At 45.6% G+C, this 14,948-nt stretch overlaps 1 protein-coding gene across 1 annotated transcript in view; it reads right to left on the bottom strand.

Annotated features, from left to right (window-relative positions):
- Positions 1–1,091: 1,091 nt before the first annotated feature.
- Positions 1,092–14,948, bottom strand: part of ccdc166 (coiled-coil domain containing 166) — a 30,636-nt gene continuing 16,779 nt past the window's right edge. Inside the window, exons 6-8 of the mRNA XM_072577797.1 lie at positions 13,496–13,575; positions 4,069–4,245; positions 1,092–1,814 (exon numbers count right to left, since the gene is read on the bottom strand). Of these exons, the coding sequence (XP_072433898.1) occupies positions 1,323–1,814; positions 4,069–4,245; positions 13,496–13,575 (749 nt within the window). The 3' untranslated portion in view covers positions 1,092–1,322. The remainder of the gene's footprint in view (positions 1,815–4,068; positions 4,246–13,495; positions 13,576–14,948) is intronic.

Below are 14,948 nucleotides of genomic sequence, written 5' to 3'. Positions count from 1 at the left end.
CTGATAAGCCCATTTTCTTCCAAATGTAAATAGATCCTATCCCCCAGTATCTTCTCCAAAAGCCTTCCTATCACTGATGTCAGGCTCACCGGTCTAGAATTACCTGGTTCATCCCTGCTACCCTTCCTAAATAAGAGGACAACATTAGAACTCTCCAGTTTTTAGATTAGATTACTTACAATGTGGAAATAGGCCCTTTGGCCCAACAAGTCCACAACGGCCCACCAAAGCGCAACCCACCCATACCCCTACATTTACTCCTACACCTAACACTACGGGCAATTTAGCATGGCCAATTCACCTGACCTGGACATCTTTGGACTGTGGAGGAAACCGGAGCATCCGGAGGAAACCTACGCAGACACAGGAAGAATGTGTAAACTCCACACAGTCAGTCGCCTGAGGTGGGAATTGAACCCAGGTCTCTGGCACTGTGAGGCAGCAGTGCTAACCACTGTGTCACCGTGCCGCCCAAAGCTCTCCGGGACCTCATCAGTGTTCAAGGATACTGGAACAATATCTGTTAAGGCCTCAGCTATTTCCTCTCTCGCTTCCCTCAGCAACCTGGGATAGATCCCATCCAAACCTGGGGACTTGTCCACTTTAATGCCTTTTAGAATACCCACTTCCTCCCTCCTTATGCTGACTTGACATAATGGAGAACACTGAAATAATTCAGATTGTAATAGATATTACAATGCAAGAATGTTAGGATCTCTCAGGATTAAGATCTTTACAGATGGAGACGATCTTGGATTTGTCTAACTTCATCGCTTGAAGACACTATAACTACTTATTTTTTAAATACAATAGTGCTGTGGTGGTGGTGGCAACACTGGATGAGTAAGGTACAGGTGGTATATGCGCCACCAGGTGAACATGGGTAACCGTGCACAATGAGTTTTGTGAGTTGTACCCTGACATTAGTTTTTCACACCAATGACGTGGCCTAGAGACCTCATTATTAAGATGCATTCTGGTTCATCCTTTAGGTAAGGAAATTTGCTGTTCCAACTATATGCAACTTTAGACCCCTAGCAATGCAGCTGACCATTAAAAAAGTTTCAAGGAACTACTCATACTCAAGGCAGTACTATACATCAGTTTAATATTCATTGATGGAGACAAAAATAAGATTGCAGAATTTTGAAAAGGAAACTATTAGAAAATGCCTAATTAAGTCTAATAACTTCCTTGAATCAAGGAGGATCTCTCATTATTTACACTGGAAAGGCAGCTGATGAATATGATTTTTCTGTTTCAAGCTTCATGGTTCTGCCACTTCCTATGTTCTCCCACGCAGCCTCTTCGAGCTTTTCCAGCTACCCATCTTCTACTTCATCACTGTCTAAGTCCTCGTCATCTTGTTCCTCAAGAGTCGGCTCTTCCTTATTTTCCGATGACTCCTTGGTGTCTGATGAGTCCTCAGTATCAAGTGTCACCTTGACTTTTGGCAGCTCCTTGGTTTCTGGCTCTCCCTTGACTTTTGGCAGCTCCTTGGTTTCTGGCTCTCCCTTGACTTTTGGCAGCTCCTTGGTTTCTGGCTCCACCTGTTCCTTTGGCTGCTCCTTGGTGTCTGATTCCTCCTTGACCCTTGGCTCCACATACTCACTAAGCTGCTTCCTGGACCGCAGTGTCCTCAACTTGGTGCAGTAGTCTCTCTCCTGGAGCAGCTGCTTGTGCTGGGCCTCCAGCTCCTCCTGTTGCACATGGAGAACTCGGGACCGTTCGATCAAACACACCAATACCTCTCTCAGCTGCTGGTTCTCCATCTTGATAGATTCAATATGTTCAATCAGACAGCAGACTGCCTCCTGTGGGATAGACACAGGGCACGATTTGAAACTATTAGGTTGTTCCCTTCTCCTATTAATATTCCGCCTTTTAAAACCACCTTTGTGCTACCTATTTGGATCTTGTTATTTACAGCATGTACAGCCCCAGTTTAGTTAAGCGTATTCACATTCTGCATTATGGACTTTTACTCTGCCTCTGAGCACTTGTCAAACTTGTGAACAGCCAGGATTTTACTGACTCCCGGGAGCAGGTAGACAGTCTCATTGAATCCTTGGAGTGGACAGCCAATTAAGGATACCCAAGGCCCATCCAGGGGCATTTTTTTTTTGCAGTGCTACTGGTGTTTTGCTGAAGGCTAGGTTTCGTGGTTGAGTGGTTAAGTCAATGGATTAGAAAACCATGTAGGTTTGAATCGTGCCAACGATGATCCCCATTTTACTGGCTTTACTAAAGCAGTGCCTGCCCAGTTGATGATGAAACAAACACAGGGAAAGCAGTGCCATGAAGGGAGGCCACCATAGAAACTCTGGTGGTCTCCCATGGTATCCTGGGGTTGACTTTGCAAAATTGCAGGTGCGTTCCCTCTGAGAAAATTCTCGACAGCATTCCCCTCCAACTGGCACTCCTGAGGCTCCTGCCTCAATTGAACATGAGCCCAACATATAACCAATTAGGCGCTGGCCTGAGGTTATAAACTGCTGAGCAGATTCCACTGCTGGTACTTTCTTTTTTCATTTGTTCGATGAACTTATTGCTGATCTTTAATTGCCCAGAGGGCAGTTGAATCAACCACATTGCTGTAGATCTGGAGTCACACATAAGACCAGGTCAGGATGGAGGTGACCTTTCCTAATGGGTATTAGGGAACCGAATGGGTTTTTATAACACTGAACAACGGTTGTTATTGGCTAACTTTTTATTCCAGACTTTTTACTGAATTCCCAGAACATTAACTTGGGGTTTAGGATGAATAGTTCAGTAACGTTACCATTATAACACTGCCTCCCCTACAGGCTCATGACTTTCCTTCAACCCCAACGTCAGAATATTGATGACTGCCAAGATGTTTTCCACACATTGGATTTTGGATGCATTTTGCATTTCTCATGGATTCATCCAGTTTTTAGCCCGGAGAAGATAAGTTGACACATTGAACTCAAACTGGTACTAGCTCTTTCGTTATGGAATCCTACTTCCCTTACTGTGTGAAAATTGGCTGTGATATTTCCTGACATTACAACACAGCCAATGCCTCACTGAAGGTAGCAAGGTAAGTTGAGAAAGTGGTTACAAAGGCTCAGACATTCTGGGTTTATAAATCAAGTATTAACAGTACAGAAAGAAGTGAATGTGCCAGAAATACCTAAGAAATTAACAGTGAATCCGAGACTCAACGGGGCAACACGGTGGCTCAGTGGTTAGCACTGCTGCCTCAGCACCAGGGACCCAGGTTGGATTCCATCCTCAGGCAACTGTCTCTGTGGAGGTTGCCCATTCTCCCTGTGGCTGCGTGGGTTTTCTCTGGGTGCTGTGGTCTTCTCCCACAATCCAAAAATGTGCAGACCAGGTGAATTGGCCATGCTAAATTGCCCACAGTGTTAGGTGCATTAGTCAGGGGTAAATATAGGATGGGGGAATGGGTCTGGTGGGTTAAAATCAACAAGGTAAAAACAATGACTGCAGATGCTGGAAACCAGATTCTGGATTAGTGGTGCTGGAAGAGCACAGCAGTTCAGGCAGCATCCAAGTAGCTTCGAAATCGACGTTTCGGGCAAAAGCCCTTCCTGGAGGGTCGGTGTGGACTTGTTGGGCCAAAGGGTCTGTTTCCATACTGTAGGCAATCTGATCTAATCAATATAACTGAGACAGAGTTAACTGGTCCCTTATGCAGTGTGATACTGACAGAAACACAAGAGTCCAAGCTCAATCCTTGGACTGCAGTTTAATTAGCTCATTGCAGTCATGAATGAGAACCTCCCACTGTAACTCTGGGTGGATGAGGTGCAGGCAAGGGAATGAACAATCATTTACTGCAGCGGGGTTATACCCACAGAGAGATCACTATTGTGATGCCCTTTGATTATCCGACAAAACACAATGGACCCATAGCAGAAGGCTGAGGGAATGGATTGCCTCAAGTGAATCATATCTGAGACAGAAATCTGAAGAGAGGAGGAGGGGAAGTAATGATCATGATAAACTACCTGCACATGATATCATTACTTCGGGCTGCTTTTGAAGTCTGAAAGACTTGAGACTCCTGTTACTCACCTTGTTCGCATCCTTCTCCAGCTGTTTCACCATCTTCCTGGCATTCTGTTTATACTCCGCCTTCTCCTTGTTGAAGTTGAGTTTGAGATCATGTACACACTGAGAATGTTTGGCCCGGGCATCCATCACCAGACTGTCCAGTTCACTGATTCTTGCCAGCTGCTGTTCCCGCAATTCCTAGTTAGGGAGGACAAAACCATTTAGTTTGCAATTGTTTTTTAAATTTCTCATTGATTCCTCTTTCCCCCGGCCAACCTTATTCCCAGTGCAGTCCAGTTCCACAGGCATTTCCCAATGGCTCTGTAGTCTACTGCATATTTAAGAGGTGGCTGTTCGGTACCTCAAATGTGTGAGCTGTCGGACCGTACATGGATAAAAGCAAAATACTACAGATGCTGGAAATCTGAAACAAATACAAAAAAAAGCTGGAGAAAATATTCTGTGGAGAGAAAAACTTAACATTTTGAGCTGAGCCTTGTTGGGATGTGGGAGATAGAGATGGAGGTATTGGAAAGAAAATGGTGGGTCGTAGAATGTCATTGACCTTCCTGCTACACAATGCAGGGCATTCCTCCAAACAGTTGGTGTTCTGTGGTTGAGTGGTTCAATCAATGGATTAGAAAACCATGTAGGTTTGAATCCTGCCGATGATCCCCATTTTACTGGCTTTACTAAAGCAGTGCCTGCCCAGTTGATGATGAAACAAACACAAGGAAAGCAGCTCAAACACACTCACATTTACTCGTGGCCTTCATGGAACTTTGTAGCATTAAATGGTGCATTAATTAGCCCAGTAAGCTACCCTCTTAATGGAGCATGTGGCCTGTCAGGTAAGGCAGATGAACTCAGGGCACAGATGTGAACAAGGGACTGGGACATCATAGCAATTACAGAAACATGACTGAGGGAGGGACAGGACTGGCAGCTCAATGTTTCAGGGTACAGAAACAGGTATAGGGAGGACAGGAGGGATTCAGGAGAGAAAAGGGAATATTATTTATCTTTTCATAAGGTAAAACATCATGGCAGTATTTACAGAGGATACTCCTGGAGGATTGTCTATATGGGTGGAAGGTAGAAATAATAAGGGGGTGAGAATTTTGATGGGATTGTGCTAGAAGCCTCCCAAAAGTCAGCAGGAAATTGAGGAGCAAATATGTAGGGTGATCGCAGATGGCCGTAAGTGTAGAACTGTAATAGTAGGGGACTTGAACTTTGCACTTAGACTGCCATGGGGTTAGGGGCTTAGATGGGGAGGAATTTGCTTGTGTTCAAGAAAATCTTCTCAGATCAACATGTAGATGGCCCTAGTAGAGAAGGGGCAAAACCCAACCTCCTCTTGAGGAGTAAGGCAGGGCAAGTGACTGAGGTATTAGTGGGGGATCACTTTGGGGCCAGTGACCATAATTCTATTAGTTTTAAACTAGTTATGCAAAAGGATAGGTCCAGTCCACAAGTTTAAAGTTCTAAATTGGGGCAAGGCCAATTTTGATGGTATTAGGCAGGAACTTCCAAAAATTGATTGGGCGAGACTGTTCACAGGTAAAGGGACATCTGGCAAGTGGGGGAGAGGGAGGGGAGTTGGAGTGTTCGGCCACAGGGTGGTGGGGTTGTTTGGTTCATGTCCCAGAGATAATCCTTGAGTTGGCGCTATCTCCCTGATGTAGAGGAGACCACATCAAGACCAACAGATACAGTGGAAAGGAAAATCTCTGCTGGATGTGAAGTGATCCTTTGGGGCCTTGGATGGAGGTGATGGGGGAGATGTGGGCACAGGTTTTACACCTTGTGGCAGCAAGGGAAGGTGCTAAGAGTGGAGGGTGGGTTGGTGGGGTGTAGACCTAACGAGGGAGTTATGTAGGGAATGGTCTCTGCAGAACACAGATGGGGGTGGGGAGGGAAATATATCCCTGATCTTACTGTAGGTGACCAAAATGGAGGATGATGCGTTGTATCTGGAGAATGGTGGGGTGGAAGGTGAGAACCGGGGAGGAGGGGGGAAAGTAGGAGCAGTGTGGTTCAAGGGTGGAGATGCAGGGACTCATGGAGATGTGTTGGAGGATTACAGTCCCTGAAATAGGAGGCCATCTGGGAGGTCCTGGAGTGGAAATATGGAGGAGGAATTGGGAGGAAGGGATCGTGTTTTTACTGGGCGGGGGGAGGGGAAGTGTAGTCAAGATAGCAGTGGGAGTCAGTGAGGTTAAAATAGATGTCCGTGTTGAGTCAGTTGCCGGAGACAGAGGGGCCAGGAAGGGGAGGGAGGTATCAGAAATGACCCAGGTGAACTTGAGGTCAGGGCAGGAGGTATTTGTGGAGTTGATGAACTGTTCAATCTCCTCATGGGACCATGAGGTGACTCCAATATAGTTATCTATGTAGCAGATGAATAGGTGGGGGATGATGCCGGTGTACCTGTGCAAGATGGTCTGTTCCATGTATCCGACAATGCATGGGGCCAATGCGGTCGCCATAGCTACCACTCTGGTCTGATGGAAGTGGGAGGATTCAAAGGAGTTGTTGTTGAGGGGGAGGACCAATTCAACCAATCGAATGAGTGTGTCAGTGGAGGAGAGCTGGTTGGGTTGGTGAGAGGAAGAAATGGAGGGTTTGGAGGCCTACATCATGGGGTGTGTATAGGGACTGGATGTCCGTGGTGAAGATGAGGAAAGTCATTGAGGAGGTGGAAGGCGTGGACCAAGGGGGAACAGGTCAGAGTCGAGATATCAGGGGATGGGTTTGGTGGGGCAAACGCAGGTCGAGGCAGACAGGTTTGCTGCCTATCCATTCCACCCTCCCCACCAACCTATCACAATTATCCCCATCTGCATCTACCTATCACATTCCACCTCACTTTCACCCAGCCCCACCCTACCCCCCCCTATTTATCTCTCAGCTCCCTTCCCTCTCCACATTCCTGATGAAGGGCTTATGCCTGAAAAATTGATTCTCCTGCTCCTCAGATGCTGTCTGACCTGCTGTGCTTTTCCAGCACCACAGTTTGACTCTGACTCTCCAGCATCTCCTGTGTCAGGTAAAACAGCTGGGATCAAGTGAATTCCTCGATGAGTATAGGGGGTGTGGGAGTACACCTCAGAGGGAAGTCAGGAGGGCAAAAAGAGGACATGAGATAGCTTTAGCAGAATCCAGTGATTCTTCAAAATATTAAAGGCAAAAGAGTAGGGAGAGAATAATCAGCAAGGCCATCTATGTGTTAAACCATAGGAGATGGGTGAGATCCTAAATGAATATTTCCCATCAGTATTTACTGTGGAGAAAGACGTGGAAGCCAAGGAACTTATGTTAATAAATAGTGATGTCTTCAAAAGATCCACATTACAGTAGAAGAGGTGCTGGAGATCTGAAAATGCATAAAGGCAGACAAATCCCAGGACCTAATGTGTATTACAGGCCACTGTGGGAGGCGAGGGAAGAAACTGCGGGCCCCTAGCAGAGATATTTGTATCATCAACAGCCATGAGTGAGTGTACATTCTCCCTGTGTCTGTGTGGGTTTCCTCCGGTGCTCCAGTTTCCTCCCACAATCTTATAAATATGCATTTAGGTGAAGTGGCCATAGTCTTCAGGAATGTGTGGGCTAGGTATATTAGTCAGGGGTAAATGTAGGGTAATAGGGGAGGGGAATGGGATTGGGTAGGTTACTCTTCGTGGGGTCAGTGTGGACTTGTTGGGCCAGATAGACTGTTTCTATACTATAGGATTCTATACTATAACATTATCTAAAGACGAGTACAACGGGATCTTGATCAGCTGATGTTAATGGGAGAGCCCTGAGGAGTATGTTGAACAGAGTGACTTAGAGGTGCAGATACACAGCTCCTTGAAAGTAGCATCACAGGAGAGTGAAGAAGAGTTTTAGCACATTTACCTTCATCAGTCAGCACTGATTACAGGAGTTGGCACAGCATTTACAGCTGTAAGGGCTGTATTTGGAGTGCTGTGTCCAATTCCGGTCACCCTTCTATAGGAAGGATATTATTAAATTGGAAGAAATTGCAAAACCGATTCACAAGGATGTTACCGAGGCTGGATGATTGAGTTAAAAGGAGAGGCTGGATTGGTTGGGATGTTTTTCCCTGGAGCGTAGGAGGCTGAGGGATGACCTTAGAGGTATATAAAGTCATGAAGGGCATAGAGGCTATAGGTTTAAGATGAGAGAAAAAGGATTTAAAAGAGTCCTGAAGGGCAACATTTTCACCTAGGTGCTGGTGCACATACAGAACGAGCTCCTGGAGGAAGTGGTAGAAGTGAGTACAATTACATTTTGAAAGACATTTGGACAGATACAGTGATTGTAAAATTTAGACTTGATATGGACCAAATGCAGGCAAATTGGACTAGTTCAGTTTGGAAACCCCTGTTGACAGGGATGAGTTGGGCTGAATGGTCTGTTTCTGTGCTGTATGACTATGAGGCTGCTTTAACCTGACTTGCAACCTCAGAGCAGGCTAGCATGGTCTGGGCATCAAGGCCTCCACTGTTAGCCCTGAGGGAAGAAGGATTCCTGCCTGTGTACCACCCCATCTTCCAGAACCGTACCCACAAAGCAGGGTGCTGAATGTCTTCAACTGCCATGTCAGGCACTGTGCAGGCAGCTCCAGACTGACCATGCTTGTCCAGGAGTACAATAACCTTTTAAACACAGCACTGGTACCAAGGATGCCAGTCAATTCCAGGCTCCCCAGCTGGTGAGTTGATCCGGGAATAACACATGGTAAGATGGGGCAGACATCAGACATGACGCGCGCCATAAGGACTGAAATGCCAAATAAGTGGGTCTTATCAAACTCAAATGAGAAAAACTTGATCATGTACACCCTTCAACCAGGACCACAGCAGAACAGGCCATCAGTTTTGATGGCTAGACTGGTGCCATGCAGTATACCCCAGATAGGGTTTCCCACATTATAGTTGTTTGCTTGGGCCACAATTCAGTCCCAAAGGAGTAATATATTGGATGAGGAAGGAACACAGGTTTGTGATGAAACCTTGGAGGATGAAGACCAGGATGAGAATCTGGACATGGGCCTGGATAAGAGAGGAAGGCAGGGCACTGGCTTCAGGTGTCATGTTGTAGCGTGGCTGTGAGAATCCTAGACTGAGACCAGACCTTTCTCTCCTGAATCCTGTAAACACATGATAGACTCGACATTCTCGGTCTTAAGGAGAATATATAGAGTTGACCAGTTAGACACCCAAGGCCTAGTTCATCAATAGCATCTTGACTGCAATCTCCAACCTATATATGGTTCTCTGAGAGTGAGAAGATCTGAAGTCACCTACATTGCTGAGTGTGACAGAGGTTCTAAGATACATGACTAAAAAGCAGGTCTTTTAGCTAAAGATGCACAACTTGAGGGCAGCATGATGGCTCAGTGGTTAGCACTGCTGCCTCACAGCACCAGGGACCCGTGTTCAATTCCCGCCTCGGGCAACTGTCTGTATGGAGTTTGCACATTCTCCCAGTGTCTGAGTGGGTTTCCTCCGGGTGCTCCAGTTTCCTCCCACAGTCCAAAGATGTGCAGGTTAGGTGAATTGGCCATGCTAAATTACCCATAGGTGGATTAGTCGGGGGTAAATGTAGGAGAATGGGTCTGGGTGGGTGGGTTGCTCTTCGGAGGGTCGGTGTGGACTTGTTGGGCCGAAGGGCCTGTTTCCACACTGTAGGGAATCGAATCTAAACTTTCGCTTTGGAGACCTTTCTCGAGCTACAGATGAAAATAGGTTTACTGATACTGATGAGGGAGACAATCACAGCTGCACCAAAGGAGGGCCCATCCATCGAGACTACATGGGTAGAGCTCAGGAACAGGAAAGGATGTAATCACTTTGATGGGATTGTACTACACGCCTGCCAACAGATGCCAGTCAGCAGATGATAGAGGAGCAGAGAATGTGGACAGATTATGCGCAAATGTGAAAACAGCAGGATGCTGTGGTGGGTGATTTTAACTTAGAGCTGGGATGGGGATGGGGATGGGGATGGGGGATTGGGGGGGGGCGGGGGCGGGAAGGTCTTTGTTAGGTGTGGCCAGGATACAATATATATCCAACTAGGGAAAGAGCATAATAGTCCTGTTGTTGGGGAATGTACCCAGCCAAGTGATTGAACTTTTAGTAGGAGAGGATTTTGGGAAGAGTGACCATAATTCTCTAAGTTTAAAGTTACTTATTGATAAGGACAACAGTAATCCTTGGGTGAAAGTATTAAATTGGGGGAAGGCTAACTACCACAATAGGCAGGAGCTGGGCAATGTAGGTCAGGGCGACTGTTTGAGGGTAAACCTATATCTGGCATGTGGGAACATTTCAAAGGCCAGTTCACTGGAGCTCAGGACTAGCATATTCTTGAGAAAATGAAGGATAAGGATGGCAAGATTCAGAAATCTTGGACGGCAAACGAAAATGAGACTTTAGTCAAAAAGGAAAAGGAAGTATACATAAGGTTTAAGGAACATCAGAGAGACAGAGCTCTCGAAAAATACAAAGACAGTGGGAAAGAGCTCAAATAAGGAATTCAGAGGGCTACAAGGGGCGATGAAAGGTCTTTGGCAAAAACGATTAGGGAAAATTCCAAGGTGTATATAAGGAGCTAGAGGGTAGCTCGGGAAAGGGTACATTCACTCAAGGTGAAAGAAGGGAATTTTGTGTGGAACTGGAAGAAGTGAGTGATCTCCTTGACGAATGAGGAGGACATGGTGGATGGTGAGTCTTGGAATGGATATGTTGATATTATGGGGTACATCAATATGAAAATGTGGTTTTGGGTGTTTTGAAAAAAAGTATGAAGGTAGACAAGTTCCCAGGAACTGATGAGATCTATCCCAGAATGCTGAGGGAGGTAGGTTAGGAAATTGCTGGGGCCTTGTGTGAAATCTTTGTATCCTCTTTAGTCACAGGAGAGCTCCAGAGGACTGAAGAATAGCCAGTGTTGTTCTTTGTTTACAAAGGGTAACAGGCACAATCGGAAAATTACAAGCCAGTGAGCCTTGGAAGTTCTTGGAGAAGATTTTTAGGGATAGGATTTACTCATATTTGGAAAAGTACGGACTTATTAGCAATAGGCAGCATGGCTTTGTGCAGAAAAGGTATGTCTCTCAAACCTAATTGAGTTTTTTGAGGAAGTGACAAAGATGATTGGTGATGGCAGGTCAGTAATTTTGTTGACATGGACATTAACAAGGCCTTTGACAAGGTTCCTCAAGACAGGTTGATACAAAAGGTGAAATTAACATGGATCTGCAGTGATCTGGTAAAATGGATACAAAACTGGCTTAATCATAAAAGACAGAGTATCAGTAGAAGGGATCTGCGACCAGTGGTGTTCTGCAGGTATCAGTGCTGGGACCCCTGTTGCTCATAATATAGATCTAAATGATTTAGAGGACATATGTGGGCTGATTGGTAAGTTTGCAGATAACAAAGGTAGTGAAGAGGACTTCCAGAGGACGCAGCAGGATATTGGCCAGATGGAAACTTGGGTGAAGAAATGGTAGATTGAGTTTAATCTGGACAAAATGCGAGGTGATGCATGCTGGGAAATCTTATGTAGGACAGAAGTATATAGTAAATGGCAGAACCCTTAGGAGCATCAGAGGCATCTGGCCGCATAGGTCCATAGTTTTCTGAAAGTGGCAACAGAAGTGAATAACGTGGTCAAGAGGCATATGGCTTGCTTGCCTTCACCAATTAGGGCAGATAGTATAAAACTGTCAAGTCATGTCGCAGTTGTATAGAACTTTATTTCGGCCACGTTTGGAACATTGTGCACAATTCTGGTTGCCACACTACCAGAAGGATGTGGAGGCTTCAGAGAGGGTACAGATATGGTTTAGCAGGATGTTGCCTGGGAGGCTTGGAGGGTATTAGCTATGAGAAATTGGACAAACTTGGTTTCTTTTCACTTGAACATCAGAGTCTGAAGGGTAACCTGACAGAAGTCTACAAAATTATGAGAGGTGTGGACAGATTGGATAGTCAGAATCTTTTTCCTGGGGTAGAAATGTGAATTACTAGAGAACATAGGTTCAAGGTGAGACATGATGTGACATGCAGGTTTTATTTTAACCCAGAGTGTGGTAAGTGCCTGGAATGTGCTGCCAGAAGTAGAGTGGAGGCTACAATAGCAATGCTAAAGAGGCATCTTGACAGTTCCATAAATAGGCAAGGAATACAGGGCTACAGACCATAGAGAAACAAAAGATTTTTAGTGCAGAAAGGCATCATGTGTCAGTCCAGTCTTGGTGGGGCTGAAGGGCCTATTCCTGCGCTGCAACTGTTCTTTTGTCTATAACAGGTTAGAACAGAGCACATGAATGGATATTAACAGAAGTTCAGAACATGCACAATGATTGAACATCACTTGCACTGATAGGTTCTTACAAATTTCTTGTTGTCTTCCATTTACTATATCCAGGTGCAGCCCAGACATCTGCAGTTGGAGCTGGAGGAGAGGAACCCCACTGACTGGGACATCCCAATGAACTTGAAGACTTTGGCAGGCATCCTTTGAAGCTCTAGCCATGCCAACCTGCTGACAGTGCCCAATCTGCCGGGTCCCAGGAAGAAACTGCCAGGGGACCTCTCTCATTTCTCACCCGTCTCCATGTCAGATCAGGCACTTGGAATATATTTTCAGAGGAAAACGTGCCCCTTGGAGTGGTCATCATGCACAGTCGTTGGCAGTGAGTCAAGTGATGCCCCTGTGAACGTGTGGTCACAGAGAGAAGATGATGCCACCCACTCCTGTAGGGCAATCATTCACTTTCTGCATGCCATCATTTTCACGTGGGCCCGCGGCACTGACCCATGCTTCCATCTGCTGCTAAGCTGGAGGGTCTGATGGGATGGCCTCCTGATGCCATCCCCTGGGAACTGGATGAGACCTTTCTTTGGAAACTCCATCCAGCAGCACCACTAAACCGGACTTCTTCTTGGAAGTCAGTTCTGGATTTTTAATGACAACCACCACAGATTCATAGCTTGCAGAAACTGAAATGGTGTCCAGTTGACTTTTAAATATTGCATTAGAACTTGCAGCACTAGAAAGTCCTGCCAGTGGCAAGAATTCCTAGCTCACTTGTTACAAGTGACTCGCTGAATAACTTAGACAAGTTAATGATCTGACAAGCACATGATCATGTGAGGTACCTCATCTGGCCACTGGAAGATATGATGCTACCTAAGCCATTCTTGGCCCATACCTTGAAAATGCAAAGTGTCAGACAGGTCACTTTTCCTGTGCCCAGCTTTATACATGCAGATTTTTAAAACAGCAGTGAGGAGTTTTGAACTCTCATCACTAATGGTTACTTTACTGGACAATAGAGTATTGGATAAAGATTTGGTTAGATTGCCAAAATAAAATCTGTCCAGCTGAAATGCTTTGCTCAGGTGACGGGTTCACTTACTTTATATTCCCCCAGGTCTTCAATCTCCTTCTTAAGCTGAGCCAGCTCATTTTCTTTCTGTATTTGTGCGATTTCCAGTTCTGAAGAAAGCAGAGAGGAACAAAAATAGATGTGTTGGGTATTTCCCAGCTTTGTGACTATCCGCATTCAGTACCATCAATGCTATAAATGTTTATAAATTACACTTCAGCTAAGATATTTCCTGTATGTCACACCAAAGGAAGTCTTACATTTATAGACTATCTTTCACATAGTCAAGGAAGCTCTAAGGACAATTTGTAATGTAGTCATTGTTAGATAGAAACAGCAGCTCATGATATTGCCAGACAGGCAGGCGCTGACTGTAATGATTAATTGAAGGTCTATAAGGTTGGTTAGCAAGTCTATTGAGGAGGATAAGGCATTATCCACACCGTAATATGCTTGTCCAGGCAGGCAGGCCAGAGTGGGCAGAGTGTTTTTTGTGGTCTAGACAAAAAATGGTAGGAATAAAGAGTGGCATCTTACTCAAAGGGGAACCTGTACACATCCACCACTCAAAATATCATCTCAAGTACATATAAAGCTGCCTACCCTCCAACATCTCCAGTGATGACCTGACTGTTTTAAAAGTTAAATGAAAACAATTTGTGAGATGTGTTTGTTAAAACATCCTCTCACCCTTTATTGAAACCTCTGTGCCTCTGAAGCTGGAATGTCTCACATGAGATCTGACTTTATTGTAGATTGGACAGGAATCTTGTCTCCATGTCAATTAAGGAGGCAACTTTTCAAAATTCCCAGACTAGTAACTGTCTCTTCCATAGATTCAGTACACAGAAACTGTTATCACATCTGTTTGTTTCACCACCCCAACTCAAATATTCAGCCCCAGGTCCTTCAGTAGTACCTTCCAAATCCATAACCACTTCCATCTCAAAGGATAAAGGCAGTAGATACATGGGAACACCACCACTTGCAAGTTTCCCTCCAAACCATTCACCATCCTGACTTGGAAATATATTTGGGAGGGGAGGTAGGGCTGGAGGGAGGTAGCTGGGAAAGTGATAGATGGATGAAGGTGAGAGGGGGGAGTAATGGACGGGTCCAGAGGGCGGTGCCAAGTTGGAGGCTTGGGACTGGGATAATGTGGGGGGGAGGGGAAATAAGGAAGCTGTTGTAAACCACATTTATCCCATGTGGTTACAGGGTCCCAAGGTGGAATATGAGGCGTTCTTCCTCCAGGTGGTAACAGTTTGGTGGTGGAGGAGGCCCAGGACCTGCATGGCCTTGACAAAGTGGGAGGGAGAACTGAAGTGTTCAGCCATGGGGCAGTGGGGTTTGTGGATGTGGGTGTCCCAGAGATGTTCTCTGAAATGATCCAGGTCCTAGGCCTCCTCCACCACCAAACCGTTACCGCCCGATGCCTGAAGGAGGATCACCTCATTTTCCAAGCCCCACACTCTCCCATTTA

Source organism: Chiloscyllium punctatum, chromosome 1, assembly GCF_047496795.1.
Source record: "Chiloscyllium punctatum isolate Juve2018m chromosome 1, sChiPun1.3, whole genome shotgun sequence".
Lineage (NCBI taxonomy): Eukaryota > Metazoa > Chordata > Chondrichthyes > Orectolobiformes > Hemiscylliidae > Chiloscyllium > Chiloscyllium punctatum.
The sequence above is the reverse complement of the archived record's forward strand: the minus strand, read 5'-3'. Positions and strand labels throughout refer to the sequence as shown.